Genomic DNA, 18,972 nt, shown 5'->3' with positions numbered 1-18,972 from the left:
CCACAGTTGTATTTTGTGTCTAACTATTCCAGTTGCCCCATCTGAGTGGGTGCTTGCAAGGTTGCTCCTTTGTGTTGAGCTTGTTCCACTTAGCGTGATACCTTCAAGATTCACTCATATTGTCAGATTTGTGTGTGTGTGTGTGTGTGTGCTTGTGTTTGAGACAGGGTTTTCTACAACCCAGGCTGGCCTCAAGGATCACTATATAGCTGAGGGTGGTCTTGAATTGTTGATACTCCTGCTTCCATTTCCCAAATTCTGGGAATATAGGAATATGCCACTACATCCTGTTTGAAGGCTGAATGGTTGACTGTTTTATATCTGCACATTTCTGTTTACTCGCCTTGGCAGCAGGCTTTTGGATTGCCTCTGCTGTTTGTGACTCCCCCAGCACAGTTGTGAATAATGCTGCTGTCAACAGGGTTTTCAAGACCCTATTTTCAGGCTTTTGTGTAGATACCCAGACATGAAATTCCTGCTTCATTGCAGTAATTGTTTCAGTTTTTGAAAACACCCATGTTTCTTTAGCAGCTGCATTGTCACCAGCCATGCCCAGACGTTCCACTCTCATGACCATTTGACTTTATGAGGCTCTAGTGTATGGTTGGATGTCACCTGGTTCCACCTCACCAGGTAGGGGCACAGAGGGCCCTTTGCTTCTCAGAGTTCACACAAATCAGTCTGTTTCTTGCTAGCCCTGCTAAGCACCAGAAACTTATATAAGCCCCTACTTATAGAACACTGGGATTTTTTTTTTTTTATAAATACTACTGGATATGTTTATGCCAAAGCCTTTTTTCCAAATACAAGATTATTCCCTTCTGGTGAGTTCCCAGAACTAGTAACCGCTACTGTAAATAATAGCTGATATGGCATAAAGGTTTGCAGCAGGGCTGTTAGGAGGCTCGGTAGATAGGTGACACCTGAAAGCCCGACAGCCTGAGTTTGCTCTCCTGGATCCTCATGGCGGGAGGAGAGAACCAGCTCCTCAAAATGTTCTTTGATGGCCACATTTGTGCCGGGGCATGCAGTTCCTTGATGTCCCCATACATATGCACACACACACAGAGTGAATAAATCTTTTTTGTTTGTTTGTTCTGAGACACAGTTTCTTTGTTTAGCTCTGACTGTGGAACCTTCTAGGTAGACTGGGCTGGCCTTAAACTTGAACAGAGATCTGCCTGCCTCTGCCTCTAGTACTGGGATTTCAGGTATGTGCCATCACTGCCCAGCTTGTGAAAAAAAAAAAAGTTATGACTACATAGGACACTCGCTGTGAATGGCAGTTCCAGGATTAGAGCTTGTCTAGCTGAGTCTGTGGTTAGTGTGAGGCCCGGGACATTGTGATGCACTACTACAGACTTTATAAACACTGACACGTAGGCCACACTCAATCTCCAAAAACCATTTTCTTCAATAATTAATTAACCTTAAATCACTATAACATTTTTACTTTATAAACTTTTTTGCATGTATATATATATAGTGGGGGGGGTACATAAGTATATGTGAGTTGGGGGGGCATGAATGTGTGTGTGTGTGTGTGTGTGAGAGAGAGAGAGAGAGAGAGAGAACGAACATGTCTCATTGCTCTCATATTTCATCCTAGAAGACATGGAAGACAGCTGTTCCTTTGGAGTGGGTCCATTCTCTGGTTAGGCAAACCCTCCTTGGCAGGAAAGACCTTTGTATGAAGTGGTCCAGACCAAGCCAGTCCCCTTTGGGGAACTTTAAACACCAAATGATTTTGTAGCTTGGCTGTTATTGCCTGGACAGCCTTCTTTGAAAAAGAAATCTGACAGGCCCAAGTCATGTGTTTATCCTAAGGCTGGGCCATTCCAAATTCATGTTTCAGAGTGTTGAGGTTGTGTCCAGCCATCCTGGTGGGTGGTAATCAAACACAGGTGGGAACCATCCGGCTGGCTCTGCCCCTCCTCCTCAGCCAAGTGAGAGCTGGCCTGCCCACCACAGAGCTGGCTTAGAAAGCACCCTGTGTGGAGACAGATGGTGTGCACATGTGTGTGTGCATGAATGCATACTCCTGCATGTGTGTGCATAGAGCTCTGCTCAGTGAGATGTGGTGTGAGTGCAAATGGTGCAGTGGCTTCTCTCTGTGCCTGTGGATCCTCGCCCTTGTGCGGTCTCTAACGCATATGTTCCTTTTAGTCTGTTTCTCAAGTTTTTGCGGTTAGAAATCATGTATTTTCCTTGGCCCAAGATGAAAGCCCTGGAACAATGGTCTAATGCATCTTACAAAGCTGTCTCTAATTGGTGGCTGCCTGAGATCTTCCTTTTGCCCTAGTGACCCACGTCCCTGTGTAGAGTTTTGTTGTTGATTTTTGAGACAGGGTCTCACTGTGTAGCTCTGGCTAACCTAGAACTCACTGTGTAAACCAGCTGGCCTCGAATTTACCTGCCTCTGCCTCTTCAGTGCTAGGATTAAAGGCTGCTCACCACCATGCCCCAGTCTTTTACAGAGCTTTAAAGTCAATCTCACAGAGCTCTGGATTTCCACACACTTCCAAACCTGCGACCTCTGGGAGGCAGCTTTCTTCCTTAATGTAGCTGTTCCCACAGACTCTGTACAGACTGACCGAACAGAGTAATTCATCAAGGAAACAAATAGTCTAAATAGTGTCACTTTAAGCAGTTTCTAGCCTTGTCCCCAGGAATCCATGTGTGCCCTCTAAATAGATTCCGCTTCCCACCTGGAAACCAGAAAAACAAGCAGACTGCACGTGCGCACATCCTTAGATGCAGTTGCAGGTGACTGCAACGATGTCTAAGGATGCGTTTTCAGTTGGAAGTGCGGCTCCTCAGAGGTACTCTCTCCTGGAGTGGCGCCTGGAGACTGATCTGCTGAGCACACAAAGCAAAAGCTGGGACTCCAGTCAGTGTCTTTCTGCCCAGTCTCCCATGCTAGCCTCTTGGGGACGTTGACAAAAGAAGATGCTCTGAGGGGTTCCGGGGTTGGACACTGATGGCGTTTTCAGCTCTCAAGATGTAGAAGGAAAGTGTTGGCTGTCATTTTAGTTTTATGGCTTGAGTTTACATGTGTATAATCATTGTGGTTCATGTTTGTACAAGATATAATTACTGAAAATTACATGATGAACATATTTTAACTCTTAACCCTTCTCATCCTGGCAAACTTTGTGGAGCTCTTGGGGACTCCTCCTTAGATACCTCCCTCACCTGAGTAGGTGTGGCACTCCCCCAGCCAAGTTCTGCTCTTGAGTAGACATTGCTGCCCTCTCTGGTAGTAACCTGTCTCAGGGACTCAGCTGAGACTTGCACTGTTGTCCTTTGGGGTTCAGTGACTGAGGGGGATACTCATGGAAGGTTAGAGAAGGTGGCACTCACTGATAGGTATGGGGACTGACCTTAGGAAGAGAGTGGGACCTGTGACTTAAGAAGCCACTCAGTACAGCTAGGCATAGTGTCCCTGGAGGTGGAGTAGAAGGCCATGTCTTCCCAGAGCACACAGCCACACTGTTGGATCATAGGATATGTGTCCTTAGCAAACTCAGTGGGTACTCATTAGCAGTCTGAATAAGAGAGGAGCATAAGGAAGATTTCAGTAGTGTTTCTTCTGTCATATAAAAGGAATGTCCTAGAACCACAAAATCTGGAACTTATAACTCAAGAGTTCCAGTGTAGGAGTTTGGCTGGGCTGACATCGTACATGTATCCCTGCAGCTCACTGGAGGGTAAAGCAAGCTTTGGAGAGACTTCTTTACCCTGGCATTCCCTTTAGGTTGAGGAAATCTTGTGATGACCACCACACAAAAACTGTAGAACTTTATCCTGTGCTAGTTAAACTGAAAGTGTTTTTCTCCTTTCAGGTTTACAGGAACAGATGGACCAAGTGGTTTTGGCTTTGAATTGACATTTCGTCTGAAGAGAGAAACTGGAGAGTCTGCCCCACCAACATGGCCAGCAGAGCTGATGCAGGGCCTGGCTCGATATGTCTTCCAGTCAGGTAATAGCCCAGAGGCTGCTGCTGTTTTGGTCCTGTGACTGTCAGTCTGGTGGGCGTTGAGAGCTTACAGGTGTATTTTGATGTCTGCAGAGTCCTTTTGTGGGTGGGGAACTATGTGGACCTAGGCAGAGACTGTGCCAGTGTCCTGATGCCCTCAGGCTTTGTCGCTGTCTGTCATAACTAGCCTGTTCCCTGTGCCCAGTGGCCTGACTGTCTCCATGTCTGTTTCGAGGCCTCAGGCACATAGGCTAATCTTGGCTCAGCCTGGGCGAATGATAGAGACTGGAACTTGTTCCTTTCCTTCACAGGGTGGAGGGATGCTAAAATCAGAACCAAGTTAGATTATTCAGATGCCCTCTAAGAGATTGTCCTTTGCTCCTAGTGCCCACTGGGGACTGCTACAATGGATCTTGGGTAAAGTCTTTGTGCTGGGAATGGTCTTACTTTTTAGCTCATTCTGCCAGCACCCTCCAGCCTATGAAGGCTTCATAGCTCCAGAATATCTCTCTGTGGCTAGTTATGTGACCTAGATTTTTATCTTTGATTTGGTGTATGGCCTCCTTCCCTCTCCATCCTTTCCTTACTCTACATAATGGCCTTGATGAGCTTGAAATGACACTTCGCTAGCCTCCAAGAGCTAGGATGACAGGTTCATACCTGCACCTAGGTGAGATAGAGAATGTAAGACATAGGGATTGGAGCTGGGTCTTGCACATAAAGTCGAGTGCTCTGAAACTGATGTGTATCCAATACTTTATTTTAATTCCAAGACGGGTTCTCATTAAGTTGTCCAGGCTGACCTTGAACTCACTCTTTAGCCCGATTCAGGCCTGCGCCATCAGGTCTAACTTTGAAAATAGATTTGTCTTTGATGTAGAATTTGATCTGCTGTGGGAACAGAGGCTCTAAAGATGAGGTGGTACTCCACTGCTTGTTAAAACATTCATTTTTGTCCCTGCTTAGGGAAATGTAAAGTAAATGTTACAAAATACTAGTAATTTCTAATGTGAAGTAATCTTAACATTATAATACAAATCAGATTCGTATTAGTGACTGTTTTATTTTGTCTTTTTTTGGTGGGGGCACAGAGGGTCTTTATATATAGCCCAAGTTGGCCTTGAACTCTCAATCCTCAAGTGATTAAAAAGGATGTTGAGACTGGGGAAATGGTTCAATAGGTAAAGGTGCTTGCTGCTACCCTGACCACCTGAGTTGGATTCCTGGGATCCCTATGGTAGAAGGAGAGAACTCACTCCTTCAAGTTGTCCTCTGACCTCCACATATATGCCAGGGCACATGTGCCCACACACATATACACAAATAAATGTAATTAAAAAAAAAAAAAGAGGAGCCTGCTGAGCCCTGGCTTGATCCCTGGAACCCAGATAATGGAGAGAACCAACTCCTCAAATTGTTCTCCATGTGTGCCATGGCATGCACCTTCATCCTCAGGCTTCCATGCGTGTGCCACGGCATGCACCTTCATCCTCAGGCCTCCATGCGTGTGCCATGGCATGCACCTTCATCCTCAGGAAATAAGTTGTTAGGAGACAGGAACTCAAAGAATCGCTCTACAGATTACTTATTTATTGATAGGAGGAAAAGGAGGGACTAGAGAGATGGCTTAGTGGTTGTTCTTACGGAGGACTTGGGTCCAGTTCCCAGCACACACATAGTAGCTCACAACCTCCTGTAACTCAAAGTTCCAGGGGATCCAACTCCTTTTCTAGCTTCCATGGGCTTCTACTCATGGATGCACAGACAGACGTATGTACAGGCAAAATACTCATATATGTAAAACAAAAATAAATACATTTGAGAGAGAGAGACTCTTCTGACAAAGAAAGGTCTGAGCAGATGTCTCCACAGCTGAGATGAAGCTCTGCAGCACGTACAGCCAAGTGGTACTTTGTGTCTCTCTGTACATGCTGTCCATGTGCAAGCCAAGTATGAGAAGACAGCTGAAGAGCACTTCCCAAAAGGTTGAACCTCGATCCCAGTAAGTTACAGACAAACGTGGCCATACTGCGGACCATTCCACAGTGCCGCTTCCTGGATTCTGCCCAGCTAGGACTGTCTCCAATTTAAGGAAACTTGGTGGTTTACATGCTGTGTTTGCTCCTTGACTCAACCTGGGAGAAAAATGTCGTCTGTAAGCTGGCTGTGAAGATGTGAATGTGAACTGTCTGTTAGGAACTGTCACTGCAGCATCCCCGTGTGGCTGTGAAGATGTGAATGGGAACTGTCTGTTAGGAACTGTCACTGCAGCATCCCCGTGTGGCTGTGAAGATGTGAATGGGAACTGTCTGTTAGGAACTGTCACTGCAGCATCCTCATGTGGCTGTGAAGATGTGAATGGGAACTGTCTGTTAGGAACTGTCACTGCAGCATCCCCGTGTGGCTGTGGTATTGTGCTTATATAGAACTTTGTCTTCATTCTGGGGAGACAAAGTTTGGAATGCCTATAGATAATGCTAAATGGTTCAGCAAAAAAGTAAGATATGTGGGAGAAAGCAAGCGTGAAGTGTTATTGTGATTAGGGTATCTGGATATTCATATTACACCTTCTGACTTCCCTGTAGAACCGGAAACTTTTGTACCAAAAGTTGTGGCTCTTTCTAAGTGTGTGTTGACAACTGTGTGCTCTCAAGTCCCTTCTGCACCAGTGGCCCCTCTCAGCTTCTCCAGTGTAACTGCTGTCAGCTATGCCTGCAGAGCAATCAGGCACTTCAGAACAACAGGGTGACCTCTCTCTCTCTCTTAAAAAAAGAGATTTATTTATTTGTATGTGTACAATATTCTGCTTGCAATACCAGAAGAGGGCCCCAGATCTCATTACAAATGGTTGAGAGCCACCATGTGGTTGCTGGGAACTGAACTCAGGATCTTTGGAAGAGCAGTCAGTGCTCTTAACCTCTGAGCCATCTCTCCAGCCCAACTTCACTTTTAAAGTATAATACCTACTTTCTATTTTCCAGATTTTCTATGACACCGTTGTACTAGTTAAGTAATAGGTAAATCGGGTAGTGGTAGATCACAACTGTAATTCTGGCACCAAGGAGACAGAGGTAGGGAGACTCTGAGCTGAAGGCCAGCTTGGTATAGTGAAACTCTACCTCAAAACAAAATGAAACAAACAAACAAACAAACAAAAAAACCAACCAAATAAATAGTTCAATAAGTCTACATTAAGTTTGTTTTGGAATTTTACAGAGTAGTAAGTTATTAAAATACAGGAAAGTGATGAGAACACAATGGTCCCTGATTGAGACTAAGGCAGTGAGGACTAAGGTAGTGAGGACAAGAGCTGAGCTGTTGGTGTACCTTGTGTGCCTCTGACACACAAAAGGTAGCACCTGGTATTGGTTTTTGCTTTTGTTTTGTTTTATTTTGTGTTTAGAGGCAAACTCTGTGTAACCTAGACCGAGTACTCGACCTTTTTCTGCCTTAGTTTCTTGAGTGCTAGGCTACTATGCTCAGTTTAAGTACTTTTTTTTTTTTCTCTTTCATACTGGGATGGATCACAGGGCCATGTCAGCCTTACAGTTGCAGAAGACAACATCGAGAAGGTTAGTAACACGTTCAAGATCACAAATCTTATAGGTGTGAAGGCAGGATTTGAGCCCAGGTAATGAATGAAGTACATTTTTGTGTTGACAAGAACTCTGTGGACGTCTGGTCTACCTGATGTCACAGGCTGTACAATGAGAAACTTGAAAATCATCCATGTGGCTAAGTGCTGCTGGTTCACGTGACCACTCTGCTCTATGATGGCTCACTCAGTGTTGGACAACACTAATGCTCAGTAGGATGATAGTCTGCAGTTCTTGGAAAATGGAGCTTGGTGAAAAAAAAGCATTTATAAAATCTCCAAAATCCTCTTAAATATATATCTTTTATTTTTTTAAAGCATTTGTGTTGTGTCTGCAGCTACATGTGTGTGGAGGTTAGAGAACAACTTTGGTTATAGTTCTTCAGGAACTATCTGCCGTATATATTTGATGACTTGTTTTTATTTTACGTGTATGTGTGAATGTCTGCATGTATGTATGTGTACCATGTGTGTCTGTACCACATGTGTGCCTGGTGCCTTCAGAGGCCAGAAGATGGCATCAGGAGTGACAGGCTGTTGTAAGCTACCATGTCAGTGTTAGAAATCAAATCTGAGGGGCTGGAGAGATGGCTCAGCGGTTAAGAGCATTGCCTGCTCTTCCAAAGGTCCTGAGTTCAATTCCCAGCAACCACATGGTGGCTCACAACCATCTGTAATGAGGTCTGGTGCCCTCTTCTGGCCTGTAGGCACACATGTAGACAGAATATTGTATACATAATAAATAAATAAATATTAAAAAAAAAAAAAAGAAATCAAATCTGAGTTCTTTGTAAGAACAGCAAGTACTCGTAACTGCTGAGCCATTTCTAGAGCCCCCAGCTCAATGGTTGTGGTTCACAGGAGACTGCTGGCCAGCAAGCCTGAGATCCGCCTCCTCCTCCAAGTGCTGGAATCTACAGGTGTGTGCCACAGCATCCAGCCTTTTCTTTTAACTTTCTATTTATGAAAAAAATCTGTGTACAAAGTGCATATGTATCTGTGTAGTGTGATGAATTTTCACAAACTGAACAGACTCACATAACTAACACCCAAATCAAGAAATAAGCTAGTCCTCCAGAATCTCCACATGTGCCTGATGGTGCCATCACCACTCTTCCTCCCTGAATTCCCAGCACCTTTATCCTCTCATTTTTGTTGTCTGCCATATTTATTTGGTCTTACAGGCCTGTGATCTTAAGACCGTATGGGCCAGGCGGTGGTGGCGCACGCCTTTAATCCCAGCACTCGGGAGGCAGAGGCAGGCGGATCTCTGTGAGTTCGAGACCAGCCTGGTCTACAAGAGCTAGTTCCAGGACAGGCTCCAAAGCCACAGAGAAACCCTGTCTCGAAAAACCAAAAAAAAAAAAAGACCGTATGGAATCAGGAGGTGGTGGTGCACACCTTTAATCCCAGCTCTTGGGAGGTAGAGGCAGGTGGATCTCTGTGAGTTTGAGGCCAGCCTGGTCTACAGAACAAGTTCCAGGACAGCCGTGACTGTTACACAGAGAAACCCTGTATCAAAAGAAAGAAAGAAAGAAAGAAAGAAAGAAAGAAAGAAAAAGAAAGAAAGAAAGAAAGAAAGAAAGGAAGAAAGAAAAAGAAAGAAAGAAGGAAAGAAAGAAGAAAGGAAAAAGAAGAAAGAAGAAAGAAAGAAAGAAAGAAAGAGAAAGAAGAAAGAAAGAAGAAAGAAAGAGAAAGAAAGAAAGAGAAAGAAAGAAAGAGAAAGAAGGAAAGAAAGAAGAAAGAAAAGAAAAACTATGTGGATCAGCAAACTGGTTTGCCAGGTTGTGGTGGTGTGTTTGTTTGCTAATGTCTTGCTTGTGTCTGTCAGATGCCTGCCTCAGCAGACAGTGGACATTTGGTGCATTATCTTGCACTAATGTAGAAAATCAGCAGTAGTCATACAAATACAATTATTTAATTTGTGTTTTACATTATAAACCCAACTTGGATGAGATGTTGCTCTGAGGTTTTTGTTTTGTTTTGTTTGAGACAGGGTCTCACTATGTAGCCCTGGCTGTCCTGGAATTCACTCTGTAGACCAGACTGACCTCAAACTCACATAGATTTACCTGCCTCTGCCTCCTAGATACTGGGATCAAAGATATGTGCCATCATGCCAGACTGTTTCCTGATTTTATGTTGTTGATTTGGGTACTTGCCTTGGAAGCCCTGTTCTAAATGCAATGGAGTCAGCATGGTTTAGTGGGGCCGTAAAGTAAACGTTGATGCAGACGCTCTATAGTATGATTAGCTGCTCTTTAGATTGGATTTAGGCTGCTTAGGCTTTCAGAGTGGAACTTTCTCAGCTTCAGAGAGAACCCCTCCTGTGGCTTGTAGCTGTCTCTAACCCCTGTGTGATACACTCTACAGGGTCACACATGATCATAGTACACAGAATTGTGTGTTCTTTGCTTGATATGTCCACAGATATATTTACATGAATAAATGATATCAGAATTCTGTCAGGTAGACTTGCCTCTGTTCTGTCCACTCTAAACCCATCAACTTCATACAGAGTGACCCACCTCTTCCCCACCTGGTTGCATGTGAAGACATGCTGAGCAGTATAGTCAAGTGAGTGTTGAGACCTGCTTTTCTGGATTAAATATCAGGCAGATTTAGTGCCAGGTCAGTGGCAAGCAAAGGAAAGAGAAATGAACTCTGGTGTGTGTAGAGCAGGGGGCAGCAATTGTCTTCACAGGGCCATCAGACCACAGTAGGTAGCCTCTGAAGTTTGCTTCAGAGTAACTCAGATGGGCCCTTAACTCATCTCTGGCCAACCCACTGGAAGGTTTGCTGAGAGGTGGGAAGCTAAGCCAGAGACAAAGGGCAGCAGAAACAAGTGTGGCCAGGGAAGGAGCTTCTGTAGATGGCAAAGCCTTCCTCCTGACTTTATTTGGCTCATGTAACAGGAACACGCAGGGTTTCAGGTGTCGCCTGATCTGGGTACTCAGTGGTGCTGGGTTTTGGTGCCGTCTGTCTTGTATTACAGAATGGCCTTTATCAGTCAGGAACGATGATAACACTAATCCTCCTCCCAAGTCATTAGTCTGCAGACCAACAGGTGGAAGTTTTTTTTTCTCCCAATGCTTCTATGTCAGTCCTGGGGAGGGTTTCAGATCAGTTCTGCCAGGGGCATTTGACTACCGTTGTTGGCAGCAGTAGTCCAAGTACAGTACCAGGGTCTATATGCAAGGTCCCCCTCATCCTTACTTCTAACTACAGAGAGTGGCAAGGGGATTCCTTAAGTAAGGAGTAACTGTTGGTAGAGAAAGTAGTTGTGGCTCTGACTGGCAAAATCAGTTGTTGATGGGGCATTAGAGGCACCTCTTAGTTCAGTGGTGGTGTGCACTGGGAGAGAAGTCAGTCATCAGAAGAGGATTGGTTAGAGCAGGCACCCTTCATTCTGTCTCCTTGCATCTTGATGTCCTGACAAGTGGGACAGCACTCTGACTAGAGTGCCTGACGAGGACACTTTGTGCAGATTCAGCCAGAAGGGGGGCTGATCCTGTCTGGGTTGCTTTCTCAACACTATGGCTGAGGACCTGAGCTCTGGCCTCTGCTCTGCCTTCCTCAGCACTTGGTCTGCCTTTTTAAGCTGGCTCTCTCCTAGTCCAGGGATGGTGGCCATGGTCCGATCAATGTCTTTCCTTTGAAGACAGGTCTGTAGTGAGCAACATGAAGGGACTGGAACCTTCTGTGCTGTCCGGCAAGAGAGCAAGCTGTTACAAAGGAAGGCTGGCCACACATTGGTCTCCTGCTTGTGCGGTCTCTTCCTGTTTCTTTGCCATTGTATCTGTTACTTTTCTTGTTTCTGTAACAAAGTTCTTGACAGAAGCAGCTAGAGAGAGGAATGGTCAGTTTCGGCTTATGGTCTCCCAGAGGTTTATATACAAGGAAGCCGGAGCAGGAGTGTGTGGTGCCTTGTTGCCATCTTAACCTCTTAAAGGCCTGTTCCCAGCATCCTGCTGCTACCAGCTGGGGACTAAGTATTCAGACACAGGTGCCAAGGGGGACATTCACTTTCAGGTAGCATTGCAGATGTGTGACAAAGCTAGGAGCCCCTCACTGGAATCAGAACACTATGATGTTTGGAGCCTCCAACTGTCGCAATCTTGAGCCTAGTAAAACCTCTGTGTGTTATTAGTTTATCCAGCCTCATGTATTTTGCTATAGCAACACAGAGAATAAGGCCGCAGGAAATAGGGCCCAGATGAACAGAACAGTATCTACTGCTTTCTTTTCTTTTCTTTTCCTTTCTTTTCTTTTCTTTTCTTTTCTTTTCTTTTCTTTTCTTTTCTAGACAGGGTTTCTCTGTGTAGCTTTGGAACCTGTCCTGGAACTCACTCTGTAGACCAGGTTGGCTTCAGACTCATAGAGATCCTCCTGCCTCTGCCTCCCAGTGCTGGGATTAAAGGTGTGCGCCACCACCACCCAGCTTAGTGTCTATCACTCTTTATCTAGAAAGCCGCAAACCCTGCCTGGAGTCCAAGGAACATTGCCTACTGGTCAGGACCTGGGACAGCACAAAAGTGTCGTGAGGGAAGAAAACGTTCCAGCTGTAGGACGGGCAGCTGTCGTTTCACCTGCTCCTGCAGATTTAGAGCCAAATCTAGCCTCTGGCAGAGCCCTTTGGAATGTCTGGAAGGTTTTCATGGTAGGCACATCAATACTCAGGAGCAGACATTTCAACCTCTGACTTCCCTATTTTGCAGTCAGTTTCTCTTCCTTCCCGTTCACTTTTAACTTTTTGATCAGTTTATTCTTTCTTCTCAGATGGCCAGTGACAGCTCTTGCCCTGCCCTCTGGTTTCATTAGGAGGAGGCCCCACCCCCATGCCATCCTGTACTGCAGGACTTGATTCCTGAGTAGTTCTGCAGGACAGAGCATCTGCTCTCAGTTCAGCTGTGGGTGGGTCTTAGTCAAAAATTCCAGGCCAACTTCACTTGAATTTTTAGGAAAAACACGGTCCCTACCCTTGTAATTGACACAGTGGAAGTTCAATTGCCTTTGCCTGCTGCTGTTTAATGGCAACCCCATGACAGTTCAGACTCAAATAGGGAGACAATGGTGATTCCAGCAGAGACCTTTTCCTGAGCTGCCAGATCAGGGCAAGGGACCAACTGAACTGTCTGTGGTACTGACAGACTGGCACCACAGGGTTGGTTTTTAAACATTTCTCTATTTATAAAAAAAAGTTGCAGCCGGGCGGTGGTGGCACACGCCTTTAATCCCAGCACTTGGGAGGCAGAGGCAGGCGGATCTCTGTGAGTTCGAGACCAGCCTGGTCTACAAGAGCTAGTTCCAGGACAGGCTCCAAAACCACAGAGAAACCCTGTCTCGAAAAACCAAAAAAAAAAAAAAAAAAGTTGCAGTAGCCGGGGCGAGGCATGCACACACCTGTAATCCCAGCACTTTGGTGGTGGAGGCAGAAGAATCATGAGTTCGAGATCATCTTCGCTTTATAGTGAGTTCAAAGGCAGACTGGGCTACATGAAGTCCTATCTGAAAACCAAAAACAAACTCATAGATAGTGTTTTCTGGGCAGTGGTAGTACACGCCTTTAATCCCAGCACTTGGGAGGTAAAGGCAGGTGGATATCTGAGTTCAAGAACAGCCAGGGCTACACAGAGAAACCTTGTCTTGAAAAACCAAATAAAAATAAAAAATTGTTGATTTTAAAACTCATAATGGCCGGGCGGTGGTGGCGCACGCCTTTAATCCCAGCACTTGGGAGGCAGAGGTAGGCGGATCTCTGTGAGTTCGAGACCAGCCTGGTCTACAAGAGCTAGTTCCAGGACAGGCTCCAAAGCCACAGAGAAACCCTGTCTCGAAAAACCAAAAAAAAAAAAAAAAAAAAAAAAAACTCATAATGGCCTTCAGAATTCTCTGAGGCTCAGCAGCCCCATGCGTGTGCCTCCAAGACCGTCTAGTGAACCCTGCTTCACGTGCTCTGGCCTCTTGAGCCTCCAAGGACCCAGAGGAAGAGCTGGGGAGATGAGCAGTTTTTCCTCTTCTGCGCTCCTTTACTTGTCTGCCTTCTGTGTACCTGGGAGCCCAAGTGAAAGAAACAGGATCCATCCCAAGATGGAGACAGTGGCTGGAGATGAGCAAATGAGAACTAGATTCTGTAGATAGCCAGGGGAGGAGCAGAGAGCTCCAGAGACAGTGACGTGTGGCACCTTTTAGGTCCCAGGATTGGTGAAGGACAGACTGGAGGCAAGAAGGAAGAGAAGGACATTTTTGACAGAGAGAAACAACATGTGTGAGTCCCTGGAGGAGGGAAAGAGCCTTCTTCAGCCAGCTGAGGGGGAGAAGAAAGTGCTGAGCCTCAAGGCCAGTCAGGACTGGGTCTGGATCTACCTCTGGGCAGTGGAAAGCTGCAAATCCTTTTAAGGAGAGAGAGGGCAAAGGAGGAGCTTAAAGAATGAAAACTTCCTTCCTTTTAGTAAGATGTGCGTGGATTTGAGGTACCTGCATTTTGGTTTGGGGTTTTTTGTTTTGTTTTGTTTTGTTTATTTTTTGAGACAGGTTTCTCAGTGAAACAGTTCTGGCTGTTCTAGAACTTGGTCTACACACCAGGCTGGCCTTGAACTCAAAGAGATCTGCCTGCCTCTGCACATTTTGGTTTTATTAAACATTTTGTTTTCTGTGTATGAGTATTTTGCTACATTTGTAAGTGCATCATCTCGTGCATGCTGAGTAGGAGGCCAGCAGAAGTGTCAGGTCCTCTGGACTGAGTTACATACGGTTGTGAGCTGCCATGTGAGTGCTGGAAACAACCCAGGTCCTATGGAAGAGCAGCCAGTGCTCTTAACCATGGAGCCATCTCTCCAGCCTCTTCCTTGCCTTCAAGAGTAGTTCTTCCCCAGAAGGTGCTGATGCTGTTCAGGGTTAAAGCTGAGCCATCACCTGCCGATATCTTGCTCTGCCATCCGTGTCCTCGGGAACCTTAGCTCAGGAAGACATTGCCTGCCGCAGATGCTCAACCTCCCTGCTAGCTCCCTAGCATCCCCCATGCTGTGTGCATTACTGCCTGGGCCTCAAGGGAATTCTGAAAGATGCTCTTACCCAGGAGAGCTGGAGCCCTCTGCTTCCTGATTTAGATAAGCTGCCCTCGACGCCCCAGTCAGCTAACCAAAGCCAAATGGGGCTGCCATCTTGTGTTAGCATCATTTTTCTTCCTTCTAGTCTTTTTCATTTTCCTGACATTTTCCCCCCTTTGGCTGATTTATCCTCTTTTCTGGTTGCTATGGATCTGTAAAATATTTTCCCTTTCATCTGTTAGTAATACTGACCAACTGCAAGTCAAAACACTTTCTCTGCATTTCCCAGGATTTTAGATTAATAGCTGAAAGATTGCATTCCTACCCACAGAAGGAAAACAGGTCAGTCCTCAGAAATGAGCCTGTGCTCCAAAGTCTAAGTGGTTTAGCCTGAACTAATAAATCTAAGCATTTTTAGGGAAGACAGAGCAGGGTTGGTAAGTACAGCCAACAGGCCAAATTCTGCTGGCCACCTGCCCTGTACAGGAGACTGCCCTGGAGTACTGTGTTCCTTGCCCCTGCCATGCAGTTACTCTGCCATGACAGCGGGGTTAAGTGGTTGAGGGTGGGGTGTAGCTCAGTGATAGAGCACTTGTTTCACAAATGTGAGGGCCTGGCTTCAAATCCTCATAAACAAAAAATCAGTACATGTCCTGTGAAATGCACAAATACTTAGTATCTGGCCGCTCTCCGGAAAGCCTGACTTTTCACTTGGAAAATGCCTTCCACTCTGATTATACCAAAATGCAGAGGTGACTGCCTGGAGTCTGAGGTTGCAGAGACTCTGAGGATAGAATCGCCTTAGCTGCCTTCTGCGTCCCAGCCACTACCAAAGGGGCCCTGTAACCAGCCTAGTGCTCAGCTAAGGAGGGAGAGAACGCACCTCCTGCTGGCTGCAACAGGCTTGGGGCAAATTCCTTTGGCTTCCTAGGTCTGTATCCTACTCACAGGCCTGGAGAACCCCTGGGAGCTTTAGTACAAAGAAGCTGTTTACCAGACCTTAAACTGGGATAATTTACCCTCAGGCTGGGTCTCTCTTCTCTGGTGTCCTGTGGAGTCTTAATTGCTTAACTGTCAATCTAAATGTGGCTCCTCTGTTTAAGTCACCTGTGGTTTAGGGAGGCTCCCTGCAGTGGGCACTGGAGACCACTGGCCAGAAGAAAGCATGGCTGGAGAGTTGGGGTGCTAGAGCCAGGTTTCTGACCACTTACCATAGGTTGATTTATTATTTAAATTCATTTGTGTCTGTTTGGTTGACTTTGATGATCCTGACCATGGGTTTAGTGAGGACTGAGGAATAGTGTTGCAGGGCCCCAAGTGTCAGGCTTCCTGGGTTCAAATCCCAGGTCAACCAGGTGACATGCAGAGAACCTTAGGTCAGAGCCGTACTTCCCCACAATGTTTCCTTCATCTAAGGAACACAGTTTTAGATATGGGCAACTCCTGGTGCACTGCCTGGCACACACACACACAAATATTAGTGTTGTTGCTTATTTGGGTTTTTGAGACAGGGTCTCCTATAACACAGACTGGCATCAAACTCACTGTGTAGTCAAAGATGATTTTGAGCTCCTGATCCCCCTGCCTCTACCTCCTGAATACTAGGATTACAGGTGTGTGTTACTGCACACACAGCTTGGAAACACTCTTTAAAGAGAAATAAATGGAAAGAAAGCCCAGTACTGAAACTCGGTGGGTTCCGATTCTGCTAACAGTGTGTCCTCATCGTGGATGTGTGAATGACTGGAGAGGGTAGTGATGTGTGTTGAGTTGCACTAGGACTCATTGCTGCTTCCTTTCTTCTACCTGCCATATCAAAATTTTCTACAGAGATGAGATTTGTTATTGAAAAAAACAAGGGCTGAAGAGATGCCTCAGGGGTTAAGAGCACTAACTGCTCTTCCAGGGACCCAGGTTCAATTCTCCGCACCTACGTGGTGGCTCACAGCTGTCTGTAATTCCAGTTCTTGGGGATGTTACACCCTCACATGGACATAAATGTAGGCAAAACACCAATGCACATAAAAATAAATAAATTAAAAAAACTTTTAAAAAAGAAAAGACAAACAGATAACTTAAACAAAATCAAAGGAACAGCTGCTGGCCTGATCCATTCTTTCAGCCCTCTCAGTAGGAAATGACTGGCACCTCTAAGCCAGTCACAGCGCTGCCTGAGATCCCTGGAAGTGGATCCCACAGCTAATCAAGCCTTTCTTATGGCCTTAGGGGCCAGACCCAGTGGCAGGTATGAGCCTGGCCCTCCAGAGTTCTCATGAGGTTCCAGCAGCATTTCTGACTTAACACAAAGCCCTTTCTAGGAAACTCAACCAGAGAGGAAGAAGGTGCTTGGTGCCCCTCCAGAGAGATGATGGCATACATGCTGTTCCAGCTACTCAGGCAGCCAAGGGAGTAGGATCACTTGAGCCCAGGAGTTCAAAGCACTGAGACCAGCTGGACTCCACAGCCACTACAGGGACCTTTTTCTGCTTGGTGACAGTAGTCCCGGACAGCACATTCCTAGGGTGCCACTCTGTTCTGAGCTCTGGGCCCACCTACTCTAAGCAGACCTGGTTTAGATTTGATACTTTAGGAGAACAGGGTGCTGTCTGTCACCTGGGAACATCTGGGTCCTCCCCTGCTGAGCAAGAATAGATACCTGAACCTCCGAAGTTTGTCCTTTATCTCAGACCACACTTGTTAATGTCTGTCTTAGCTGGAGCTCTTTAACTTCCTGAATGTGACTTGATTGTTGTTTTCACTACTGCTAAAATATCCAGGTGATACTAGAAACATGAAAAAAGCAAGTCTTAGGAAAATAGGTAGAGTTACATTTTTGTGTTTAAAAAAGAAAAAATGGGCTGGGCAATGGCAGAGGCAGGCAGATCTCTGTAAGTTCAAGGCCAGCCTGGTCTACAATGTGAGTTCCAGAAGAGCCAGGACTACACAGAGAAACCCTGTCTCAGAACCTCTTCCCCCAAAGAAAGGAAGGAAAGAAAGAAAGAAAATATGATTTCAAGGCCTGAACTGGATCCCAGCCCAGAAAAAGCAAAAAGAAACAGGAATTTGATTACTCATCCTCATAGGAAAGTGGAACTGGCAAGATGGGGAAGGTGCTGATGCCAAGCTTGAGTTAGATGCTCAGGACCCACAAGGAGAGAACCAGCTCCTCACATGTCCTCTGACTCTCACAGCGTGTTCTCTCTGTGTGTGTGTGTGTGTGTGTGTGTGTGTCTGTATCTCATGTACATACACACAAATCAATGAGTGTTTTTAAAAAAAGGTAGGCACAGCTGAGAAGGGCCCACAGAAGAAATGCCGTCGTTGCTGTACTTCTGTGCTTGGAGTCTTCGGATGACTGTGAGGACTGTGTGACTGAATATGAAGAAGAGATGTCGTCCAGCACTCGGCCCCGGAATGGCCACTTGATTTGTGTCAACCTCTGAGCATGTCTCTAACAGGAACTGATTGGATGGCTTTACTGAGTACTGTAAATGATGACATACCTTCTACACCCAGCATCACCTCGGAAGTCTTTGATGGTTTTTATTTTTAGAATATCGCTGTGTAGCTGAGGCTGGCCTGAAAGTTATTCCGGAGCCTATGGCCTCAAACTCTGCAATCCCCCTTCCTCAGCCTCCTGAGTGCTGGGATAACAGCTGCACCACAGCATCCAGCTTGACGTCTTTGGAGCTGAATAAATACAGCTCCATGGCAGTGTTTGTGACAGCCAGGGTGTAGTGCTTCCTAGCATGGAAGTAGAATGGCAGACCCCTCTCCTGATGTGCTTTCAGCCGCCCACCCTGCCCCCCAGGTTAAATACTCTGCAAGGAACATGTATGTGCAACTTGCAGCTATGCCCCCTTAGCTGAGGACAAATTCCTAAAGTGGGTTGCCAGGTTACGTGGTTCTGCCGTTGTGCAGTTTGGTGCCTATGCCCAACTGTCCTTTAAGAAGGAACGCACAAGCCTTGGCGCTGCTGTCTCCTGCTACTGCCGCACTTCCACCTGCAGGAGCCCAGGCTCCAAGGAGATACTGTATCACCTCTAAAGTTCACGAGAGTCACAGGAGTCTGCCAAGTTTTAAGACTTCAAAGCTGGCTCCATCCCAATATTAAGAAAGTTCTCTGAGGCTGGAGACTTACAGGCTAAACATACTGGATCTCAACAAGCCATGCTTCCCACCCTGGTCCTGGCAAGGAGTCTGGCCAAAGCACCAATATTATCACTAGTATTCTTATTGCCTCTTCCTACAGTCAGGTCACATAGAATTGCTTATCCTTCCTCACTTTCCTTTATCTGGAAGTACCAGGACCAGCCGTACAGACAGCTAGGATCTGGACTTTACCATAC

At 46.0% G+C, this 18,972-nt stretch overlaps 1 protein-coding gene across 2 annotated transcripts in view; it reads left to right on the top strand.

Annotated features, from left to right (window-relative positions):
- Sufu (SUFU negative regulator of hedgehog signaling) overlaps window positions 1-18,972 on the top strand; it is a 98,098-nt gene that overhangs the window by 27,916 nt on the left and 51,210 nt on the right. For both annotated transcript variants that reach the window (XM_057779293.1, XM_057779292.1), the window contains exon 3: window positions 3,846-3,982. In XM_057779293.1, coding sequence (XP_057635276.1) covers window positions 3,846-3,982 — 137 coding nt within the window. The remainder of the gene's footprint in view (window positions 1-3,845; window positions 3,983-18,972) is intronic.

This window comes from Chionomys nivalis, chromosome 8, assembly GCF_950005125.1.
Source record: "Chionomys nivalis chromosome 8, mChiNiv1.1, whole genome shotgun sequence".
Lineage (NCBI taxonomy): Eukaryota > Metazoa > Chordata > Mammalia > Rodentia > Cricetidae > Chionomys > Chionomys nivalis.
This window is presented reverse-complemented; position numbering and strand designations above follow the sequence as displayed.